The sequence below is a fragment of the Drosophila montana genome, unplaced genomic scaffold (genome assembly GCF_035044405.1).
Source record: "Drosophila montana isolate Dmon_TW-CO22-7 unplaced genomic scaffold, ASM3504440v1 contig_3282_1, whole genome shotgun sequence".
NCBI classification, from domain to species: domain Eukaryota; kingdom Metazoa; phylum Arthropoda; class Insecta; order Diptera; family Drosophilidae; genus Drosophila; species Drosophila montana.
Genome location: NW_026998166.1, coordinates 314,026 through 338,949, shown reverse-complemented (window position 1 = coordinate 338,949; position 24,924 = coordinate 314,026). Strand labels below are relative to the sequence as shown.

The 24,924-nt window shown below is 36.3% G+C and overlaps 1 protein-coding gene and 1 long non-coding RNA gene across 11 annotated transcripts in view; one reads left to right on the top strand and one right to left on the bottom strand.

Annotated features, from left to right (window-relative positions):
* The window catches only part of CadN (Cadherin-N), a 143,492-nt gene that overhangs the window by 97,649 nt on the left and 20,919 nt on the right, over positions 1-24,924 (top strand). For 4 of the 8 annotated variants that reach the window (XM_064690730.1, XM_064690731.1, XM_064690732.1 and 1 more), the window contains exons 12-15: positions 18,931-19,074; positions 19,163-19,278; positions 21,636-21,794; positions 23,256-23,393. In XM_064690730.1, the coding sequence (XP_064546800.1) occupies positions 18,931-19,074; positions 19,163-19,278; positions 21,636-21,794; positions 23,256-23,393 (557 nt within the window). Of the gene's footprint in view, positions 1-18,930; positions 19,075-19,162; positions 19,279-20,296; positions 20,462-21,635; positions 21,795-23,255; positions 23,394-24,924 lie in introns of all 8 variants that reach the window. The other 4 variants (XM_064690726.1, XM_064690727.1, XM_064690728.1 and 1 more) reach the window with 1 other exon arrangement.
* LOC135434232 (uncharacterized) overlaps positions 1-24,924 on the bottom strand; it is a 195,279-nt gene that overhangs the window by 159,755 nt on the left and 10,600 nt on the right. The window lies entirely within an intron of this gene.

The following is a 24,924-nucleotide window of genomic DNA, read 5'->3' as shown; positions in this document are numbered from 1 at the left end:
AAATGTTAAAAGACTGTTCAGCAAATGTCTATTACAATCAAATGTTACGAGACTATTAACGTGTAAATGCCTGTTACTTTAACAGACATAATCCCTAATCCCTTACATATTACTCAAGTTACAATCTAAACATAACATATTAATGTTATGATTAATGTCGACAACATTTGTGACTTTCATTAACACTACTTTAAATCATTAGCACAAGTAAATGTTATTAAACTTTAAGCTGGACGAATGTTAAGCTAACAGTTATTGGTAATTTTTTCTTAAAAAGAGTTAGTCAGCTTTAAATTCATTGATAAATAGTATTTTATAGGGTATTTCAGCTGACAACTATTCGCTTTAATTTAATTGCCTCACTTGCCCCAACCGTTTATTGTTATTGCAATCTGTGCGCTACTTTATTAGCACAGGGCAGCTGTCACCAACGCGACCTTTATCACCAGCACAAAGATAAAAATGTTCATTATCATGTCAACTAGGGCGACAGCAGTCGCACCCAGACACCCCAACACCTTTAACAGAGCTATAGAAATATATATATATATATGTATTTGTATATATATATAGAGCGTTTTTTGTCTGCCCTCTAATTGATCAAAGAAATTGAAAAGACCTGATAAAATAAAATAAAATGAAAAATAAAATAAAAAAGTTATCTCAACTTTTGCCTGAACAATTTTCACGGCAACTTAAAGCCGCTTAAGAGCTACTTAGGCCTGCTTGTGGGGTGTGTGGCGGTGTGGGGGGACGGAAGGTGTTAGAACTTATGCCTGAGTGGGTTCTTGGGCGGCCTCTGCAAAGGGCAAACCCCTTTGCCACTTTGCACCTATCCGTCCGCCGTCTGTCCGGCTGGCCCAACTTTTGCCGCTCATTAAGATGCATTGCATAGCAGGTAGCAGAAGTCAAGGGGCGACTACTGCACTGTGTAAGGGGGCGTGGCAGTATGCATTATGTTTCCCGTTATGCGGCAGCTGATAATAACGCAAAAGTTTTTCCACGGCTCGACTTGATTATTAAGCATGCGCCCCCGCCTCCCTGTCCCGACCGACAGACAACCTGGCAAAAACTTGGAATTGTTAGTGCGTGTTAAGGATTTTGCATTAATTATCTGCATACAGTGCGAACAACTTTAATTAAGTCATTATGCAATTGCATACGACAAACTAATTAAAACTGCAATTAAAGATGCAACTCATGCGTGCGCAAGTGTGCGTTCGTGTGCGTATTCTTGTGCTTGTGTCTAGTTCAATGCCACAAAAAAAAAGATGACAAGCCAAAAGAAAACTCTAAATGCAAACTAATAAATGCAAAATCAATAAACTGTAAAATCAAAAGGCAAGCGATAAGAAAAACGAGCACAGGCAAAAGCAAGCAACAACTAGGCCGACTGCGCAATACTCTATTTACATTAACATAAAAGCACTCGAAAAATTACTGCTTGATTATTCGACGGATGAGTCTACAACTGTTATACAATTACTTTTAAACTGTGATGTAAGATGAGAAATATACTTACCTTCCAATTCGATTATCACTTCGCTGAAAAATTCCTTTCCCGTTGAAATTGGAGCAAAAATAATTTGGTCTTTGCCTTCACTCAAAATCAATATACTCTTTTTGGCTTTGTCAACAGAGTGTAGAGGTATAAAACTTTTTTTCGATTGCTGCCATAAAATGCTAAAATACATGTGCCAAAAACTTTTGCTGGCATTTTATGGGCACGCGAAGTTTTACCGTTTGTTCAATAATCAAGTAAAACCTTTCGTCAAAAAAAAAAAAAAAACCAAAAAAAACAACAGCAAAAATATAAAAATAAAACTTTTCGACCCGTGCGAATAGTTTTTATTGCAAGCATTTTTTTATTTCTAGTTTTTTTAAGGACTTTCGCAAAAGATAAAAGAAAAAAAAGCAGCTGCAGAAGAACTTATCGATCAGCATTTGTGACGTCAGCTGCCCAATTTGGATTTCAAATGTGGCGCGTCATTCAGTGCGGACGTCAGTTTCGTCAAGTTCGTTAAGTTTGCCGCTAAATTGTTTGTCCATTGTGGCCAGAGCTAAAACGAGCTATTTCTTTTGCTTGCTGTTGTTGTTGTTGTTGTTGTTGTTGTCCTCTGTGTTTGTAATTCGCATTGTCAACGCTTGCACAATTGAGCTCAAGTGCTCGCCCCTTGGCGAACTTGCCAACCACTCCTCCGCCAAAACACCCCCCTATCCAGCCCTGAGCTTGAGCTCATAACAAGTTTAAATGTCTTGAATGCGAGCGGCGCAATTGTTTGGCCAGCTGAGGGTGGTGGGAATGCGGGGGGGTGTGCAAAATAAAAGGAATAAGCTTAAACTAAGTTTGCTTATGAAGCTCATGGAGCAACATTTCTTTGTGGCTATATCAAATTAAATACGTATATATTTCGTACGCACTGTGGTTTATTTTATATCAAATTAAATACGTGTACAGTGCGTATGACTGTACACTGTGGTCAGAGCATTTATTTTATATAAAATTAAATACGTGTATATTTCATACGCACTGTGGTACGAGCATATATTTTATATCAAATTAAATACATATATATTTCATACGCACTGTGGTACAGGCATTTATTTTATTTGCGAGCATTTATTTTTATTTAATTTAGTACCTATATATTTCATACGCACTGTTGTATGTGATTTTATAAAAGTCGGGCTTTTACTTAATTAACTTAATGAACGCACCATTTTTTCGATCTAATAGCATGTTTGCCTACATTTTTATTTTGTATTTTGTATTTAGTAGAATATAAATCGTACTATTTTAAATGCTATTTTTATTACAAAAGCCAACGGACGTTTATTGTCCTCGCTCGAACAGCTGCTAGACAATGCCGGAGAGTGCAATTGTATGGAACTCCCAGCTGACAACCCTCAAAGGCTATCACCATTATTTTATCTGACGCTCACAGTTTAGCTTTTGCTTTCCTTCGACTTTATCTTCCGGCTCACTTTTTACTTCCTCCTTCCTTTTTTCTTTCTTGTGACCACATTGAGTCGCATAATTCACAAAAAGTTTATAATCAAAAAAGAGAGAGAGAGAGAGAGTGGGGGGGGGGACAGACAAGAGACTGGACAAGGACACCAGGGCAGCTCTGTTTGGACCAAGTTAACAGCTAATTTAATTTTCCGCACAGCCCGAATAGCTGCTGTTGCGAATTGGAGCATGCTTCATACCAAACTAAACATTGGCCCACACAAATTAAGAAAAGCCCTGTCTAAGCAGTTGGAAAAGAGAACTGTGTAACTAGTTGTATATTTTATTGAATCCAGTTTGAATGTTTGGCCTGTCCTTGCCTGGCCTGGCCAGGCACTGATTGTCGAGCCTTCATTTTGAAAGGACTGCACACTGATTGCCATTGGGGAACAGGTGCAGCTCGTGGAGGATTGTTGGGCAGGGATATAGCTGAAACGAGGTCAGCCCTAGACACGGCAACAGCAAACAAAGAACAGAAGCCAAGAGGCAACTCAACTTGACTCAAGCTCAAGTCGAATCGAGTCGAGTCAAGTGCTGCAGCCTCAGCACAAAAAAAATCAACTATTAAGAGCGCTCTGGGTAGAGTTCTTGACTAGGAAATACCCTGTAACAAGCACTCGGATCAAGTTCTTTATTTGTGCGTACTAAATGCGAACTTATATACCAAACTTTTCGTCTCTAGCTCTTACAAACTCAGATTTGTGCTCAATAAACCTTGGCTATAAATCGATATTTATCGATTTTGAGTCAAGCGAGTTTCAATCGCCTCTTTCTGCCAGTTACAGCCCTTTTCCTACGCACTTGCACTGTGTACAGGGTATTTAAATATAAGACAATGACTGGGAACATTTTCTTTGGCATTGTACAAAGAAAAAGAATAGAAAAACAAGCCCAAAAAAACCAAGAAGAAGAAGAAAACAAATGAACTAAAATTGTACACGTAAGATAAACTGAAGTAGTTACAGCTGGCCGACCACAGGGGGCGCCAGTGTGTGCGGCGGGTACGTTTCTTTTATGCAATTGAATCCCGCTTGCTAAACATTTAACAGCTCAACTTTTGTGGCGGCCAAACGGGAAACTGCAATTAATCAGCGGCACGTGGCAAGCGGCACGCCCTAGCGAATGTGCTTCCCTATCGTTTGCACGCGCACAAATTATGGGGCAACATGGACAGCGGCCAGCAAAGACAGCAACAATGTAACAACAAGAATGGCGGCGATAAAAATGCGCGTTGCCACTTGCAACGTGTTGCCAGATTGTTGACGTGACTTTTTCGCCTCTCGGCCACCGTGAGTGTGTCTCTGTGTCTGTGTGTGTGTGCGCTTTTTTGCAGTTGTGTTTTTTTTTTTTGTGTGCTGTAAATGCAACAATGCGGCAACTATTTTGATATTTTCCGTTAAATGTGCAGAGTTTTTTGTGCAAATTACTTGAACAAATACATGAACCGATGAGAATGCCGTTGCTGCTGCTGATGATGATGTTGTTGCTGTTGGTATGTCAGAAGAGGCCACTACGGCTGGCAGGAAATTGCGTGCAACACTTGTGACACTTTACGAAAGTAATTAAGTGTGAGCGAGAGAAAGCGTGTAAAAAAAATGTTATGATTTAAATTTGATTATAATTGCACTCATGCAATTATTGAAATGTGAAAGAATAGCAAAGTGTTCTTATTTGTTTGAACAGCATTAAAAGAATAGCACTTCACAGCACTACTTTAAACGAACTGTTACACAACACTTCAGTTCGCCTAGCTTTAGCTAGTACACACATAGCGATCAATTTATCGCATCAGCAAAAATTGCACATGTCACACAATTTCCTTTTATGACAATTTCCACATTTCCTTCGTTCAGTTTGCGGCTGTTTGTCTTAACCACACGAGATGCTCGCATGTTGCACCCCTTAAAAGGGCGAGCATAGATAGCTCAATTAGTAGACAACAATTTTCTTAATTAAAATCGGGTGTATTTGTATTTGTATTTGCGGGTGTCAAACATAGTTGCCCGCCGGATGTTGTCGGCGCAACAGTTTGTATTCTGAACATTTAGCTAAATAGAGTTTATTCATATAACAAATATAACACTTAAGGGCTGTCAAAATTCTGTCATAACTGTCAAAATGCGGTTAACATTTGGTTTAATTTAACCTTTAAAGTTGCGGGTCACACTCCATATAACAATTTATGAAGGGCCATAGCACCCATTTCACTTGATGAAATGTGAATTACATCAAATTAAGTTATATCAACAGTACAACAAAAAGCTTTAATTAAATGCTGTGTTGATTTAATTTGTACATTGTTAAGTTAAGAAGGAAGAAAAAAAACGTGGTCAAGCTTTGTACAATGTTGTGGAAAAATGTCTGCACTTGACATACGCACAATATTCGATATACATTTTTTTTCTTATTTAATCTCATTTTAATACACAAAGCACTTTTCGCTTGCTTAAAGCAAATGAGGAATTGCAAAAACGTAAAGAATTTTCCCCGTGCCTAATTAAAAAATAAAGAGGAAAAAAACATGCTACGCATTTTTTTAATATACAAAGAAATGCCTGAAATGTTGACAAAAGAGCGAAATTTGCGCTGACTCTTAAACAAGCCATCGAGGTTAGGGTCGTCGTGCACAGGGTGGACAGGATGAAAATAATCACAACAAAGGTGCCAAACATGACAATAGAGGGCGCCAAATGGTAGGGGAAAAGGGCGACTGTACAGCTACAAAAAATGCTTTGTAATCAGCTTAGGCTTGAGTTTGAATGATTTGCTGGGCTTCGTTTTAGGTTAACTGTTATGTATAACAGACCTTTTAGGGTTGCCAATGTCGGTTATGGGCTGCCGCTGGGGTTATGTGCTGGCTAATCTGTGGCGCCTACATAAGCAAGCTTTGCACGTGTGACCATTTTTTTTTTCTTCCAAATTAAGTCATTTGTCAGAGGCAATTGGGTGCGCGGGCTTTGCCGGTGTGGCCAGCTGTGCTATGGCTTGTTAGGTTATGTACGCAAATAGCATTAGATGCGAGTAATTTCACGCCTGGACACGCTGTGCGACTGTCGATGTCTGAAAATGCATTTAATTAACTTTAATTTGTTTTAATTAAAACTTGCAAGTGCTTTGCGACGCTGCTCATTAAGAGTGTGCTGCCCAAAATGCCAACGTTAACGAGCTGCCCTTTGAAACAAGCACAATATATATAAATATATAATATACAGACATGTGCATTTGTGTGCTAAGTCCACCTAATCCTAAGCAACAACAACACCAACAGCAACAGCCGAGCGCAAAGAGAGATAACATTAAATATTGTTAAATGGCGCCCGGCTGCATTTTAATTACATTTGCATAAGATGCAGCTTATCTAAGCAGAGGCAGCGACAGCAACAACAGCAGCCAGTTAGCAGTTCAGGTTTACATATATTGCAGCTTACAGTACCCGTTTACAGTTAACGGTTAACAGCATGCAATAATTTCCTTTTATTTGGCATGCATATTTAAACAATGTTGCCAGATTGTTGTTGAGTGCAGCAAGTCAAGTGAATGCAAGTGAATTATGCAAACTAAAGAGTTATAAATAGATTAAAAACATTTTTTATTTAATTGAAAACATTTTTGTTATGAAATGCCGTTTTGACAAAAGAACTGAACCATTGTTGAGGCGAATTAAGAACTACATTTCAGGTTCTTAAGAAAAAGGCAGACGTGTTGTCTGTGCAAATATGCTGCTTAATGTCTTAAATTCCAAATCTACTTTGTATGTGTTTTTTATACAACATTGTTAATTTAAACTTATTTATATATAAACGTTATAAATGTTAACATCAGATTTAACAGTACGAAAATAACTTGCTTTTAATCATAGTCTGGTGAAGTTTTTCGTTAAGCAAAAAAATCCTAAAACAAAATAAATAATATTTATAACTTAGCTCAGCTTATTATAATGTTAATTTTTACATCTTTAATATTGCAATCTGACTAAAGTCTGTTCCCATTTTCAAATGTCTTTGCAGGTAAATTAATCAACTTTGCACCCAACAACAGCTGCTTGCGGCTTTGAGTCGAGTCGGTTTGGTACTTTGACTGCAATTTCTGCGACCCTCCCATTTGCCAGGTAAAACTTTAATTACTTTGGCGCTAAAGTTCAGCGCACTTAACTTTGTGCAATCCACAAAAACTTTAAGCCGCTTACCAAATACGATTACCAAAAACAAAAAAATAATAAAAGCAAAAAGAAACCTTTAGAAAATTGCAGCAAACAAGAGAAACGAACTTTTTGTTCCTATTTCGTTTTTCCTCTTTTTTTTCGTCTCAATAAACAAAAACTGCAACGCAAAGAGAAAGAGAGAGAGAGAGAGAGAGAGAGAGAGAGAGAGAGAGAGAGAAAGAGAGAGAGATAAAAAAATGACTACAAAATTTTTGCAAAAATATTCAGGACTAAAATGTGCACCAACAGATAGTAAGAAGATTTGTAGTCCAAAAAACAAATGAGCTGCAAATCAAAAATCTCTACACAAATGTATAACAGAAAGTCAAACGCATACATGCATAAAACTGGGTAGCACTTTAAACTCCATTACAAAATACTCAAATGGCACAGCAAAGGTTTAATTTTGCTCTTATGCCTAGCAGAAAAAAAGGTCATAATCGGATTGTGCTAATGTATGTTACTGGCAGCATGCAGTTAATTCCGCAGCAACACGCAAAATCCTGCCGAATATCACTTTATTTCATATCCGAAACAAAAAAAAATGGATATTACAAATAATTTTGTAGCTCTGATTTTGTGCTCGGTTTGTTTCATTTGCACAAATAATTTCGCATTGAAATGTAAAAATGAAATAGCGAAATGAAATCACATCCTACGCGTTCGCATGGCCAATGTGACCAGATAAGCTGCAATTCCGTTTTCATATTTGAATTGACCGTGTGGAAGCGGTGAAAAAAAAGCAAATACAAATTCTAATAGTTGTTTTCATATGCATAAAATATTTGCTGTTTATATTCGTATTTAGATTGAATCTGATTTTTATGGACCAATTGACCAAATGCAGAAATTGTGCGCACATTTTCTGAATGCAGTTGCGACTTCTTCATGTGGAATCAACTAACTGAGCAATAAAATCAATATTTTCGAATTTCTTTTGTGTTGCCGCCAGTGAATTAAATTCCAGCGGGGGCAACAAAAATCTCTCACACTTTAGGTTATGTTTGAGCCAATTCATTCGTACAAGGCTCGAATTAGAAATTTCCCTTTTGTTGGCCATAAGCAGAGTTTTGAACCATATGCTTCGCAACCTAAGCTCGAAATGGACTATATTTAAAACTCAAATCGTTTATAAATAAATATAAAATTTGTATAATATATATCGAGTAAGTCTTTCAGAGTACGAACCGATGTTTTCGATATTTTCAGTCAATAGCAATAAAAACGTATATTTGAGAATTTCCCAATAGATATCGAATTTCCGATTCAATATTCAATATTTCCCTGAGTGGAGAGTAGATAAGTAGAGACTCAATCCTTAACCTAGCTGCATTGATAAGATAAACTGATCTTTGAACCGGTACTTAGGCGTGGCATTAATACAAAAGATGAACCTGTTCCCATTTAAAATATGGCGTTGCATACGAGTCTGGTTACACTTTATTTGTATTCTATCAGACTTGGCCACACTTTTGCAACCTCATATAACTTGACCCTATCACTATTCATTAAATCAATATAACAGTGTGTAAAAATACGGTCACATAAAATACAATTTAATGCTTAGCTAGCTGACTAACCAGGCCACGGAGAAACTCAGATTTAAAGGTCGGACGAGTACATATTGTAAAATACGGGCCACAACAGGAGCATAAACAATATTTATAGTTGCTTGACGAGTGGGCGTGGCAACTATACAGCCCAACATAACGACTATGAATTTGCGGCCATAAAAGACAAACATTGTGGCGCAGCTGTGTACCCACTCTCTCCCCTTCCTCTTCTATCTTCCTCTCTCTCTCCTTCACACACTCTCGCTCTGTCTCTTGTTTACAGTGGACACTGCTGTTAGTCGAGACAGTCTGCAGCATTTTATTAACATTGCGAAGGATTCGATCAACATTTGAAGCACATTTCAATGGTTTTTATAGCAAAACAAAGAACATCAATCAAATGGCCAAATATTATTGACAAAACATGCGGCACGCCCGCCGGACCGGATGCGAATTCTACATTATCTTCTACTTTTATTTATACAAAGCATAAAATGGGCCATGAAATTTAGTGACAAAGCACAAAAACTTGCAATAAGTACGTGTAATATGCATACACTCAGAGAAATAAGGAAGAGTTTTGTACTCAAATAAGAAATTTCTTAGCAAACTTTTATTTCAAGTTATTTTTATGATTTCGAAATGCCGAACACTTGACTTAAGTGCAGAGCAGACTTTCCGATGTGAGACCTAAATTCCCTTTTTAAGATTTCTATAAATAAGAAAGAAAAATCTTAATTTAATGTTTTTTAAAATGACAATATGTGTCTATCCCTTTTTGTGCGTAAATCCCAATAATTTCCAATAGAAATTTTGGATATCAAGCATGATTCTCATTTAAATTAGGAACAAACTGCATCCAAAATAAGGAGAAAAAGTCAGAAGAATGCTTTGTTTTCTTTAAGTGTATATGTAGCTGTTTATGTAACTGGGCGTGCCGCCGCAAACTAGGCTACAATTTTAATGTCAAATTGACAAAAATAAAGCACAAGACGACGCTGAAAGTTCCTCTAAGTGTTGCCTATGCTGCGTAATGGTTTGATAAATTGGGCGAAAAAATTGATTGATGCGCGGCGACTAGTCCATGCCACTTGCCACAGAGCCCACGGGCAGGCGTCTGTTTTCAATATAACTAAGCGCAAATTGCGTTCGTGTCACTGTCGGTCAGCATGTCTATAAGTCAAGTTGTGCCCACAACTCTCACTCGCAGCCTCCCTCCCTCCTCCCTCTCTCTTTCTATTCCTGCGCGTCACAGCATAAATCAATCTAATTATTGCGAATTTAGCAAATGCGTCGCCGTTTTGCCGCACTGCCAAGAGCGAACGTCTGCCTAGCCTAATGGCCATTCGAGTACTACTATAATTATCCACATTTGTTTTCTCAGTTGTTGTTTTTTTTTTATTGTTCTACGTTTGTCTCTCTTGTCGTTATTTACACGCACTGCCCGGCAAACACTTGAGGCAAGGTCAAGACAGCGTTGCCAGCCAGATGTTAATACAAAAAAAAGGGACGCAGCCAGTGTTGAGTAATTTATATAAATAGCATACTAATTTATTTGGCACCCGGCCCAGGTCCATTAGTACCAAAACTCTGACCAATCATGACTTTATGGCAAACATTTAAGATGTGTTAGCCAAGATAGAGGTAACAGAAAATAGAGAAATCCTCGAAAAATAATCTCTTACACGCTGTTAACAAGCGCAAAGGAGTGTATTAGTTTTGTCTATTCTAGACTAACTTTCAGTATAGAGTTATTTATATCTATGTATATGTATGTCTATTACAGGAAATTTCCTCAAGGCCGCCAATTTGCTCTGTGTTAAGGATGTGTAGCTATTATAAAGCTGTGAATTAGGATTGGCCTTCACTCCTCTCTTGCTCTTACTAAATTGTAAAGGAATTGTACGTCATAAGCTCTGTCAATTAATGCAACTTTGCCTGTTCTTCGAACCAAAAGAAATTTAAACCTTAGCAGATTCTACTTTGCCAAAACTTTACACAAGTTTCTCTTCCCCTCAACTGGCCCACTCTCGACACTCGCTGCCTTGGCTGCTGCTCTGGCAGCTGTCGCATCCAGCAACTAGTTGTAACAAATAAATATCCTTTGAGCGTTCCCAGCGTTGCCTTGCAAGCAGGGCAGGTCAGTTCATTTTGCCGCCTGTCAATGCAAACGCAACCCCCAAACAAAGTTTCGCCGCGCTGAAAGATACAATTTAATGCTTGACTGCGAGTTGTGTGGCACACAAACTCATTTCGCCAATTGGACAGTTGCCTCGAATATGGCGCCGGGCGGTAAATCTGCCATGCAAGGCACGCGTTTTGGTTAGTTGGCCAAGAAGTTGGCAGGTGGTCCCAGCTGCTGTTACCTGCTGCTACCTGTTCTAATGGATAGTGTAACCAATCAATGCGTAAGCGTTCAAAACATATGCCAACTGGCAACTTGGCAGCACTCCGCACACACCGCACTCTACGCTCTCCACTTTGTAGATGCTATTAAAAGTTTGCACAAAGTTTCGCACATAATTTAAACTATGACTTAGAGGCCGCTACCTGAAGAGACGCTCCCCGCGGCTGCCCGTTCAACATGATTAGTCACCGGGTAGTTTTTAGCTGGCAGCAGCTGCTGCTATGGTTTGTGTCCCCGCTGATGATCTAGCACTTTAGCACTTTATCACATTTCCAACCATTTCCCATTGCGCTGCGTTTCGCACAGTATTTTTGGCCAAATCAGCGACGCATAAGTGACAGCCAATTGGAATTGGACAAGTGCCACAAAGTTTTGCGTAACTCCATTTACTTATCTAGCTCAACAGCTGAAATAATCATTCAATTTCAACAAAGTTAATTTTAGTTTAACACTTGGCAAGGTGTTGTAAAGCGGCAGAAGCAAGGCTGCTTTTAACAGTATATATAGAAAATGGCATTACTACTACTTCGATTACTTTGAGGCGCTCTGTTAAGCTGCTGTTAGATCAACATAATGTTAAGTGAAAGGCTTGCGTCTGTTATTATTTTTAAAATGAATTTTAGTATAACTCTTAAGAGTGTTGCAAAGTGGCATAAGAAACCCAGCTTTTAGCAATAATTATTGTGGTTACATTACTTATCTATATTCGATTTGTTACGATAGTAAATATACATGATAAATACAAAGGAAATAGCTAAGCGTGTTGTCAACATGTTGTCAAACAAATATGTTTTCATTTCTCTGTTTGGGGCGCGCCGTTAGGAAGTAGATATCATTACAATTACATCCAAACGTTCCAAACAGCTCATTCGTCTGTTAGTTTACCATTATGTTAAGTGAGCAGCTTAACAGTGATTGCCTCTGTTATCGTTCATAACATGAGTTTAAATTAAAAACAATGAAGTCAACTGTTAGAAACTGGACTTTAAATGAATAAAACATTGAATTTATATATTGTTATTATATTTTATATAGTTAAAAATATATATTTCCAAAAAAAATCAATAATCTATGATTGAAAGAGACTTGTTGCCTTTTCAAAGTATTCTACCTGAAAAATAAAACCCTGTTCAAATAACATTGCGTAGCATATAGAAAACAATCAAGCCGGTTCAGCTTAAATTTGCAAGTGCAATCAATATGTTCCCTTCACAGTTTAAATTTCTTAGTTCAATTAAAATGTTCCCTTCACAGTTTAAATTCTCCAGTATACTCAAAATATCCCCCGCCACGCAGGATCTGCACTTGTTGCTAAATTTCAGCAAATTGCTGCTATAAAATTGTTCTTTAAAATTTCGACATATAAAAGCGCTGTCATTAATCATAAGTTTTCACCGCTGTTGCTCATTTATCATTATACACCTGACTGTGTTTTTGTTGCTCGAAATGCCATTAGCAATTAATTTGTTGATATGCGATGCCGAAATGTGTGGGCTTCATAAATAATCGAAAATGCTGTATGTTTCGCGTACGTGACAAAAATTGTTAGTTGATTTTCCATTAGGGCTGTTGCGTTTGCTGAATGAAGGGTATGCGTTCAGTTGGCGTATCCTTGACGTCCTGTCAATTGATTTTAATGACTTTGAAGCTGTCGCTGGCACATAAACTAATTAAAACTGTGCTACGGCTGCTTTCTTTGACTTTGTTGTGGACGCGACTAGGAGCAGAAGCAGGGACAGAGACAGGAGCAGGGCTTGAGACAGTTTATAATTTGTCTTCGTGGCAGAGTTGGAGAAGGGCAAAAGGGCGCAACTTATGCTTGACCTAATATTTTTGTATCAATAAAAACAAAACTGAAATTTACACTTTGTAAGCTTTAACAAACTTTGCTACGTATAATACTGAACTTGAATGTGTGCACTGTGCAGTTATTTGGGCTTAAATGCAAAATAGGGCGAAAAAGCCTCAAAAACCGCAAACATGACAATCATATACACGAATATCGAAGAGGGTTTTATTGCAAAAACTGAATACCAAATGTAAACGGAATGAAAAAGAGAGCAGGCGAAAGAGGGGGAGAGAGAGACAGAGAGACACTCAGAGAAAAACAAAGATTAAAACGATTTGTTCTTAAAATATCTAGCACAATTAAATGTGAATTAGTCGGCACTCATAAATTTAACAAGGGTGTTGTAAAAGCAGGAACAAGAATACTGGGACTAAATACAAAATACTTATTAAAAGAAGTTTCCCTCTTCAAAAACGCATGTGAATTTCTTAAAAAAAGTAAAATATTTTACACTTTTATTTATTAATACTTGTCATTAAAAAACTCCATCCTCTGGTTTAGAAATTTCCCCCGCTTTATTTAACCTCGTTTGTTCAGTATGTGTATGAAGAAAATGGTTGATTTCTCTGAGTGTAGAGAAGTGAAAACCGCAACAACATTGTTGCACCTCGCATGTTGCATAAATTTTGGAGCGCACTGTGTGTGAACAGCTGTTGGACAGTGGGGCACAGGCAGGTCCTGGCCGCAATCATAAAAAATCAACGAACCAGCCAAGCGACAAATGCATTTTCAACCAGTTTTACGACCAACAGCCACAAAACAGAGCAGAAGCAACAGCAGAAGCACCAAGCATAGGACAGTTTTAAGAATTGCAATAAAACATTTGCAACAATTTAGATGCCGTTAGCAGTAAGCAGCAAGCAGCCAGCAGTAAGCAGTTGCAGTGGCAGTTGCAGCTCTATATACACATTTGATATCTACTTGGACATGCAGTTAGCTGAGTTTATGGCCAGGCCACATTAAGCGCCATTAATGGCCCACACATTTCCGCTTCCGTTGCTCCAAAGCAGGCCAAGAGATTCGTGTTGTGATTTCCTGTAGACATTGTGTTAGCAAGATTTGGTTTCAGACATAAAGTGCAAATGCTTCCACATCGGTGGCAAAAAGATTGAAAAGCGGCCATGTTGCCAATTAGCTCTTGGCGATAAAGCTATATAAATAGATAAACATCTACCTCCATGTACAACACGACTTTATCTGTGTGCCTTTCTTTATTTGTTCAATTTTTATTTCCACTTGTTAAACTGACATTTCACATACATACATCTTTGAGAACAAGTTTTATATCAAAGAACAGTTTAATGCTTATTTTTCAACACTGGAAAACAAATAACTCAAAATCACATTGAAAATAAATTTCCCAAAATCCCGCTATGAACCTATTTACAACATGCAAGGTACTTACTATTAAAATATGAGTTTATCATTCAGTCTGTCAGTCAGTCAATCATTTAGTCAGCTAATCGAGCAAAATAGTTTTATTTATTGGAATAAACCCAACCAAATCCCTTTAATGTCTAGCAACTAAAGCATTTGATATGCATCTGAGAGTAAAGAAAACGAGAGAAATTGATTCCTTTGCTTGCTGAACGCTCGCAACTATTGAATATCATTTAGGTTCAATCAAGTGCAAAACTTGACGATAAACTTTGGCGAACGGCAAACCAACAAATAACTAGGGAAATTGCTAAAGCAAAAGCCGTTAGACACATGCTCTTACATAAATGTTAAATTATAGAGAAATGCTTAGATTAACATATGTTAAATATAGCCAACATTATGTAACTGAACAGCATAGATTAATGTTCAACATTTGTTATACAACTTGACATATTTTACATATTAAAAAATGTTGAGCGATTTTATAAGTGAGAGTATTACATCTGGCACATAAACAGTCGAGGAGCGCTCAAAATTGTTTAAGAAAGCGTGCAAAAAATATGGCAGCCGCGATTTTGATGTGAAAACATAACACACTCACACACGCACACACACACACGTGTATTGATATGCGTGCGTGCACACGCGAAAAAGTAGCGCATAAATTTTGCGATTCTTGAAAGGAGCGAGCGGAAGTGGGGATTCGGGTTTGCGCGAGTGTGGCATGTGCAGCAAAGCGTAGCAACTAAAGATGGCAACTGGGCAAATGGAACACTATTTATTTGGGCATACACACACACACACACACGTGCTGAGACTCTGTAACAGCTGTGACACATTTTATGTGAGCTAAGTAAGTGATAAAGTTCAACTTTGATTTTGCCACTCGCTCAGGCTTGACGCACATTTCTGCCGCACGCCCCGCACATCCCATTGAGGTGCAGCCAACCCAATGTCAATTTTTATGGCAGTGTACAAAAGTCTTTGTCATTGTTGCTGCCATTGTCAAGCGTTTTCGCTTTGTAGCACTGTCCAAACACAGAATAAAACACGCAAAAGCAAAAGTGACAAAGCGCAAAGCTAGGAATTTTATTTGTTACCCGCGCTCCAATACTTAGCTGGAACAGAACTGTCAGAAACTGTTAAATCCAGCTCATGGAAGTCCTTTGACGATATTAAAGTCTGTTCAGTTGCAAACGTTATTCAAAACGTTTCGGCAAATGTTTAAAACTCAACAGCTGCTATTGATGTTAATAAAGGAAATGTTCATTTGCATCTTCGATATTCAAGTATGTTCAGTTACAGGACTTTAATCGAAAATTACTAGAAAATGTAAAAGTTTAACAGCAGCAATTTATGTAACGATAGAAAATCTTCATTTGGATTTGTAACAGTCGGAAAATACTCTGTCTCCTGTAATCTAAATCCTGAAAATTTAACTGCTGTTAATATAGAAAATGTTTGTGTATGAAATCGTCTTCGATGCCAAAAGTAACTATAGAAATGATTGAACAACACATTATTCATAGTTGTATACATTTTGTATGTGTTTATGGAGCTGAATTCGAAATTCGGAACTCGCAACAATTATTTTATGCCGCCTGCCGGCTTGATAAATTTGTGGTAAATTCAATAAAATTGATCCCAGCTGAATGCCAACATTTTCGGGCTTTAAGCAACAAAGCTGCACAATATAAAGCGAAAATAACTCATGCTTTATAATATTTTACTATACTGCTTTATTGATATTTGTTTGTGTTTTATGTATTTCCTTGCTTCCTCGTTTTTTTTTTTTTTTTAATTATTTCCTCACAAAAAGCAATAATAATATGATTCGCTTTCATGTCAGAGCTCAATGGAGTTTCGCGGCATGTGGCATGTGGCATGCGGCAAAGAATTTGCTTCAAATAACATGCATCATGAAAATTTCATAACTTAAACGTCAACTTTCAATAAATATGGCAACAACAACAACAACTCGGCTTACTGCTTTACCTACCATAAAAAAGTAATAAACATACATAAATACATATGCACATACTTTTGTATGCGTGTGTGTGTGTGTGTATATGTAAAAGAAGAAAAAAATTGAATTTTGATATAATAAAGTCAATGAAGAGAAAAATGTTGCGAGGATTTCAATATACAAAAAAAATATTTATGCATATGTGTGACAGGCGGCGGTAGTGTAAAAGAAAAATATTGGAAATTGTGTAAAATGTGTAAAAGTTAATGCGCAGCCAATGGGCGTGGCATAACAGTCATTAGCGTCAGCTCACATTTAAATGCTGCTAATTACAGCAGGCAACAGCATTTGCTGTGCAGAGCAATCCGTTTACTTTTCTGCTGTTCTTTTATGCCTGAAAATCCCACAAAAAATCACAGAAAAAGTGGTTAAATAAAATAATTTTAAAAGTTTTTTTCAGTATAATGTAAATTTTATATTTAAGGTTAGCAAATCATGCGAAAAATTCAACAGAATTTTATGGACTATCGTGAACTAGTTCTGGCAAAAAAAAAATTAAATTGAAAACCCCTTATTGTTTTAACAAAAAAAACCTGTTTATATCTGTTATACAACACTGAGCTTCACTAAAAAAGTATGTTCCTAACATGATAAGCAACATTAATTTGACATTCTGCTACAGAACATTTATTTAGCTACTGTTAAATGTAAGCTGCGAATAAAACACTCAATATTAAAGGAACTAGCTGTGTAATCTGGCTGTAAATTAAATGCCATATCAACATTCTGTTAATGATCATTTAATTAGCATGCTGTAAAATTTAGCTGTTGCTTAGTAAGTAATAGGCTGCCGACTTAACACCAAATGTTAAAGGTGGCAGCTATGAAAACTGGCTGAAAATTAGCTGCATAATATAACAATTACGTTGTATATACACATGATATATAGCACTTCTTTTAACAAGTTTTAATTAAAATGTCGGCACATTGAATCACCAGATACAGCTCAGTTGACAATTAGGAATGTCTTGCCATAAATTTCATTACGCATTGGCTCAAACATTTGCCAACCCACACACAGACACACAGACGGATCATATCGCACATACTCCACGTACGCCCAGATGCAGTCCCAGAATTGTCAACCTGCTAACTAAATGTGCATAATTCTGGCTAGATAAGAAGCCAGCAAATGCAAATTATAAATCCAAATACGCACACACTCAAGTAGTGCCCGAATATATGTATGTGTATGTCATATATTATATGCATATAATTCTGTTAAGCAGACATCTTTCTAGTCTACACATACCCACGCAGCTAATAAGCTGTCTGTGTGACCTATTTGATGGGCAGAGTTTGTCAATGTGCCACAGAAATTTACAAATCTTTGGCTTGGTCAACTTTTGCCTCTTGCAGCTCTATTCCAAATTTATTTAATTAAAACAGCTCCGTTGTTGTTGTTATTTCAACAATTATAAATGATTTATGTAATTTACTTGCCACTCGACTGTGTGTTTGTCTCGCTCTCTCCCATTCGTCTTCCTTTTTCTCTCTCTCTCTCTCTCTCTGTTGTGCTTGCACTCGTCTGGACAACAATTGTGTCTTAACAGCAGTCACTTGCATGGAATTGTTGGCTTTGTTTAGTTGCTTATTAAATAATTCATAGCTCAGCTGACAGCTGAGAAACCTTAGAATGCTTTAATAAGAGTCTTGGCTAGCTTAAAATGATATATAAATAAATTTAAATAGAAGGCAAGACGTGACTGTTGAGTTATCTCAGAAATTTATGATGCGCTGCAAGATTCTGTTAAGCTAACATGTGTCTAACAATTACCAGGACCTTTACGCTTGTCAGTACCTGCTTAATAACAGTGACATTCATGTTAAAAGATCTGCAACGGTATTATGTAATGTAAATAGTCTTAAGTTATTCCAGTTTAGATAAGCAAAAGCATCAACAGGGGAAAGAGTTTGAGTGATATATAAATAGCGACTCAGATACAATCAATAACATTGATGTTCTTTCTAACAGTACACACTTTTAAAATTCATTTTACTCACACACTCACATTAACAGCCACTTAAATCGGTTATTTGCTTGAAACCAATCCCTTAACTTTAATACAATTGAAGTTGTCATGATAAACACATAAATTACATCATCACACTCAGCGGCAGCAGCAGCAGCAGCAGTAAGAATTGGAGAGATGTAAACAAAAAGATACCAAGACTATTTCAACTATTTAATATGCGAAACGCGTCAACAGCTTTTACACACCCCTCAGAAGAGTCACAAATAAAAATGAAAAGTAAATGATTGTCGGTCGCGTCGAATGGAAGGCGTCAAATTGTTGTCGTCTGACAACTTTTTGCGCTTGGTGTAAAATTTCCATTCATTCGTGTCTGGTACGTGATAATTGCATACTTTTCACAGGCATTACATTTCGAAGTACCAAACCGCTCTCGAAACTTTTCGCTGACTTGATGACTTCAAATTAAGCAAGAATCTCACTGAAAATAATGTTAAATTTCTGATCCTTTCCACAAAAAAAAACAAACAGTCACCAAATTCATACGCATTGGCATTGCCGATAAGAACGATAATCCACCCTATTTCGACAAATCGCTCTACGAGGCGGAAGTGGATGAGAATGAGGATATACAGCACACTGTGCTGACAGTCACGGCCAAGGATCACGATGAATGTAAGTAGTATGCCAACACACACAACATATTTCGCATAGAACACATTTTTTGGCTGACTAATACGAATTGCTAACAATTATTTTCCAGCCTCACGTATACGCTATGAAATCACCAGCGGCAACATTGGCGGCGCTTTTGCTGTTAAAAATATGACGGGTGCCATTTATGTGGCCGGCGCTTTGGACTACGAGACGCGACGCAGGGTAAGTTTAACATACATATTTATACATATATATATTTTTATATATACATATATAATTGATGTACGCAAGGGTTCAGTCAATTGTAAAATTTGTTTGTGTCGCATTAAATAAATTGAACTCCTGCCGGGTTCTTGACTCAGTGGAAACTCCTGTTAAACCCAAAAACTGTTATATTCATATAACATGAGCATAACTGGCACATAAATAAGCCCAGTAGAACACACAACTGTTATATGCATAAAAATAAATCATAACTGGCATACAAATTCGCCCTAAAGAACACAAACAGGTATATGCATATAACATGGACATAACTGGCCTCCAAAATAAGCCAAGTAGAACACAGAAACTATTATATTCATATAACTTAAGCCTAACTGGAATACGATATTCGCCCAGTAGAACACACAAACTGTTATATGCATATAACATTAGCATAACTAGCATATAAATAATGTATGTGCTCTGAGCAATGAAACTTTACGAGTAACTTTCATTGATTGGCTACAAACTTAAAATCAGGTTAATTGTATATTTAGCTTGTGCAATCAATTTAGCAATTCAATATGTAAGCAAGATCTGAGCGACTATAAAATTCATTAAGAAACTGTGAAGCAAGTGCAATTCCCACTGAATTTCATTATGTGCAGCAGCTGCGAGCCGCGAGCCTAGTTAAATATTTAAACAAGTTTAGTTACACGCTGTGGTCAAAAGCGGAAAGGACAAAAGGCGCACGAAGTGTATAAAGCTTGATAGAATTGAAGAAAGTCAGGCGAAACATTAATTGAATTTCAATTTGAACAATTGGCCAATGTGCTGGCAAGTTTCGCCAGAAGTTTAATTGAATTGAAAGGCAGACGGAAAAGACCCAAAGAGAGAGAGAGAGACTGAAAAGGAGGGATTTTATACAATGCAGAAAATACTTATAGTATGCAAATGAATATTTAATGCCGGCTCTGGCAACAAATTAAAATTAATTATTTAATGACATTTAATTAACAAAATATTTGTCAAACAGTATGAGCTGCGTTTGGCTGCCTCCGATAATTTGAAGGAAAACTATACGACGGTCATCATACATGTCAAGGATGTTAATGACAATCCGCCCGTGTTTGAGCGACCCACATATCGCACACAAATTACCGAAGAGGATGATCGTAATTTGCCCAAGCGTGTTTTACAGGTCATTAAACAAAAAAAACAACAGATACAAATCGAACTTAGAGATTTGTCAAAATTAGTTGACATTAGTTGTGTTTGTCATGAGTTTGTTTTTAGCTTTTCTTTTGTAGCGCTTTTTCAACATGTTTCCCAATGCATATGTATATGAAGCATACGCCACGTTGTCCCCCCACCAATATTATCTTAGATTTTAATGCATGTCATGCGTTTATTTTTCTTTGCCTGAAAAATTCCACTTTTATTTTTGTTTAAATTGTTGCAATCAAATAAATAAATAAACAAAAAGTCAATATCTTTTCATGACTGACAACGCTAGTTAAGTCAATAAATATATTTGAGTTAATGGCATTTCAATTATCGACGCAAAGCAAATATTTATTTCAATTCTCTACATTAAGTTAAGGCTTAAATACTTTTAACGGACTTTTTTTTATATTTCTGTACGCTCACTTTTGGTATTAAAAAAGTGTTTTTTAAGCACACTTTTGTTCAGTAGTTTTTTACGTTCAACTTTACGTATTTGCTTTGAAGTGTTTTTCTATACCTGACTTTTTAAATTAATGCAGTGAGATTATTCCACTTCTGTTTAAAAAAATATATGTAAAAAAAGCGATTTGCTGATAGTTTGTGCAAAAATGCAAACTAAAGTGTTAAAAAAAATGGAATCAGACAAACTAAGAATAATATGTTGATAAGTCATTAAGCACGCGCAGCTAATTATAAAACAAAAAGTCGATATAAAAAAGTTTGTTTAAAACATAGTTTAACAAATATAAATGATTAAAGAGGCATGCAAACCATGTGAACGAGCTGATGAACATGTCACGGATTATAATAGACTGTGCGACACACACATGAATATCGAAAAAGAAAAACCCATATACATGATATATAGAAACCATATAAGGGACATTTGTATATGAAGTCGGACACACACATATATTTTATTTAAACTTCATTTTTATCAAGCATATAGCTTATTTTTAATTTATTTTATATTATGTATAACGTTTTTTAAATTTGTACTTGATTGTTATTTATATTTGTTTTTCCTTTTGGCTATTTGTTTTTTTCTTTTTCTTATTTATGGCTTTATTTATTGTTAACGCACATGGACCCAACATTTGTTCTTGTTGTTGTTGTTGGTTTTTATTTGGGTTTTACGTGTGCGTTAGTACGAGCTGAAATTGGTCGCCTCGGATAGTTTAAATGAAAATCAAACAACAATCGTTATAAGTGTGCGCGATGTCAACGATCTGCCGCCGGTTTTTCCACAAACTTTATACGAGCGCAGCCTCAACGAGGAAATGGCTACGCCCTTTACCATTATGCAGGTCGCTATTTCGTTTTCACAATTATTCCATACAAAAACGTATAAATATGTATATAAACACACAATATATCGTATCGTATGTTATATTATGTCGTTTTGTAAATACCTTAAACATATACTATATACATGTACACTGAGAGAAAAGCTTATGCCGGTGAAAGAATAACAGTTTGGTTGTGATATAAAATTATTAGTTAAAGTAGTAAGTAACAGAAAAAAAAAGGCATAGAGGGTTTAACAAGTTCTTGAATTTACTTATGTACTTAATTTAAGCTTCAAATGCTTGGATTCTCTCAGTGTACATGCTGTATAATAACATGTGTGTATAATAATAGCTCAGTTCTCATTAAACTATTAATTTAATATGACAACAACAAAAGCTCATCGTAATCATTTCGCCCTCTTATAAATTATATTAAAATAACAATAACACACACACACACACACGTCTGTATAATAAATTTAATAAATAGCCTGTGCTGGTTGGTAAAAGGTGTATAATTTAATTAAACTTAAACTATGAACAAACGAAACGAAATGAAAACTGAAAGGAAATCTCATTGGCAAATGCTATTTCTTATTTGTTGTTAAGACCAGTTGCAATTTCAATTATTATTAAACATTTTGTTGATTCGAGAAACGTATATTTTCGCCTGAGCATTAAATTTGATATAATTGCTGCTTTATATCAAATATTATTTCATTTAATTTGTACTATGTGTGCCGTATTTAATTTCCATTTAAAAATATTATTTTTATGAATTGGCGAAATGTGAGCTCAAGAGATTTCAGAAAAATGTTTACTGTGCGTTTGTTGTTTGTGGTCGGCCTTTAAATGCATGCATAAATATTTTCAATACTTTGACAATTTATTTACACTCACACACACAGTAGCAGCTGCTAATTAAATTTAGTTGTTTAATTTTTAATGCAACAAATGTATGCGCTTAAATCTTTGCATGGTTATATTTACAGTTTTTAGTGATTTTTATTGTGGTTTTATTAGCTTGTGCTTAACTAACCTTTGGTTTTATCCATTTAACTAATTTAATAAAATAATTGCATATTAAAAAATTAATAACAGCTATGAAAAGCACTCATAATTAATATGTCATGTGCTGGGATTTATTAATTGGCAACACTTAAAAAGTGAAAATTTTGTAAAGTATGGCAACCCAGCTAAAACGCCACCTGGCGCACTGTTAAGCCAACGCATGTTAAGTGCTCTAAAACACCCAAAATTATTGTTATATTCAATTTCCTCTTTACTCTTGAAGAGTTTACTTTTTGCATGCACTCCATTCTATTGCCTTTTAGTTTTTATTCTGCGGTTGGATTTTAATATTATTTTTAAGCGCTGCACTTGTGTTTATCTTTTGTTGATTTACACAAACAGAGGGAAAATCCAAACTAATATTGTAATATTTATGTTTATTTTCCACTGCACCGCATCGGGCCACAGGTCACCGCCACAGATGGCGACAAGGATCGTCCGCAGAACATTGTTTATTTTCTAACCGGCCAAGGCATAGATCCCGATAATCCAGCGAATAGTAAATTCGACATAAATCGCACAACAGGAGAAATATTCGTGCTTAAGGTAAGTGTACAAAAAACATTAACAAAAGTAATAATAAATCGAGGACATTCTTAAATCAACACAACTGCAATTGAAGCATTAACAAAATGTCACCAAAACCGCAACGAGCATGCCGATAATATGTCTACATAAAAAAATACGAATGCGCACGACTAGCAGACACCCTCGGCATAAAATACAATGCACAAGCTTCAAAGACGAGGTTTTCTTAAAGAATGCAGAGAATTGTCTTCTTAAGTTAAAAAGTATTTCGACTTTTAAGTCAAGTATTTCGCGGCTAAGGTATATCTACTGAATGCAACAACCAGTATACCCACTTTGAGTGCATACGGGGTATTGAGAACAGTGCTTAAAAACTGCGGCCCGTGGCCACATTGGAATACACAGCTGTTGTGGCCGGCGGCAACTGAAAATGATTGCGCAATATGCGCTCTGATTAAGCTCCATCAATGCACACTTAATCCCCAGACAGCTGCGGTGGCCCCCTGCATAAGAACGCCAGCCAGAACCATTCTTAACGCAACTGGGAACGCGCGAAACTCATTATTTAACATTTAAGTTTTTATGGGGCGACGAATTGTGGGCGCTTTTGTGGCAACGCATTTAAATCAATGCGCATATAGTTGTATTGATTTATGAAGGTGTTGCATTAAAACAAAAAAGAGTGCCCACTCTTGTTTTTATTTGCTGCGCAAAATGTTTTTTAATTGCGTGAGTCGCACATGAAGTGAATGAAATGGTGATATTTAATAAAGTTTGAGCAAGTCAGTTAACTGAAAAGAGTTATCGACGTATCGAGGGGACTTCTAAGTGTTCTTAAGCTTGAGTTTTATATGTGCTTCAATGTGATGCATTTTAAAATGCATTCGAAGTGCAGTTGACATAAACATTAACACTTATATGTTACTGTTAACTGTTAACTAACAGCAAGATATGTTGCAGGTTAATCAACAGGAGGTAGAAATGAAGAGCTAGCTTAACAGTATCAATCATTACAGAGCTGTGCTACATGTTATCATTGAGTATATTTAGCATAGTGGGGTATATTGTGGTAGTTAACAACAATCAGCCTAGGATCATTACAGAGCTAGAAGAAAGTTAAACAGTTTTTGTAGCACTTCAATAAATTCCAAATGAGATAATATTAACATTGTAATTTTACTGCTATTAAGTGTAAGCTGTCGTTATATAACATAATGTTAGCAAACACTACAGAAATTGTTACTATAATGTTAAGAAGTTTTTGCAATACAACTTCAAATATGCAAATATGCTTATTAAATATTTCAAAAAAAATCGCTAACAGCACAAAAACTGCGTAAGCCATTATTAAAAACTGCAGAGCCATGAGAATTAAAATAAATATCTCATAAAAGCTAACAAAAATAAAAATATAAATAAAAACGTACAGTGGAAAACCCAGCAAAAACACTTGAAAAAAATTGTATATTTTTTATTTACTTTTGACCATTAATGAAGTAAAATTGTATCAAAAATTGCAGCTAAAAGCACAAAAACTTTTGTGGTTAAA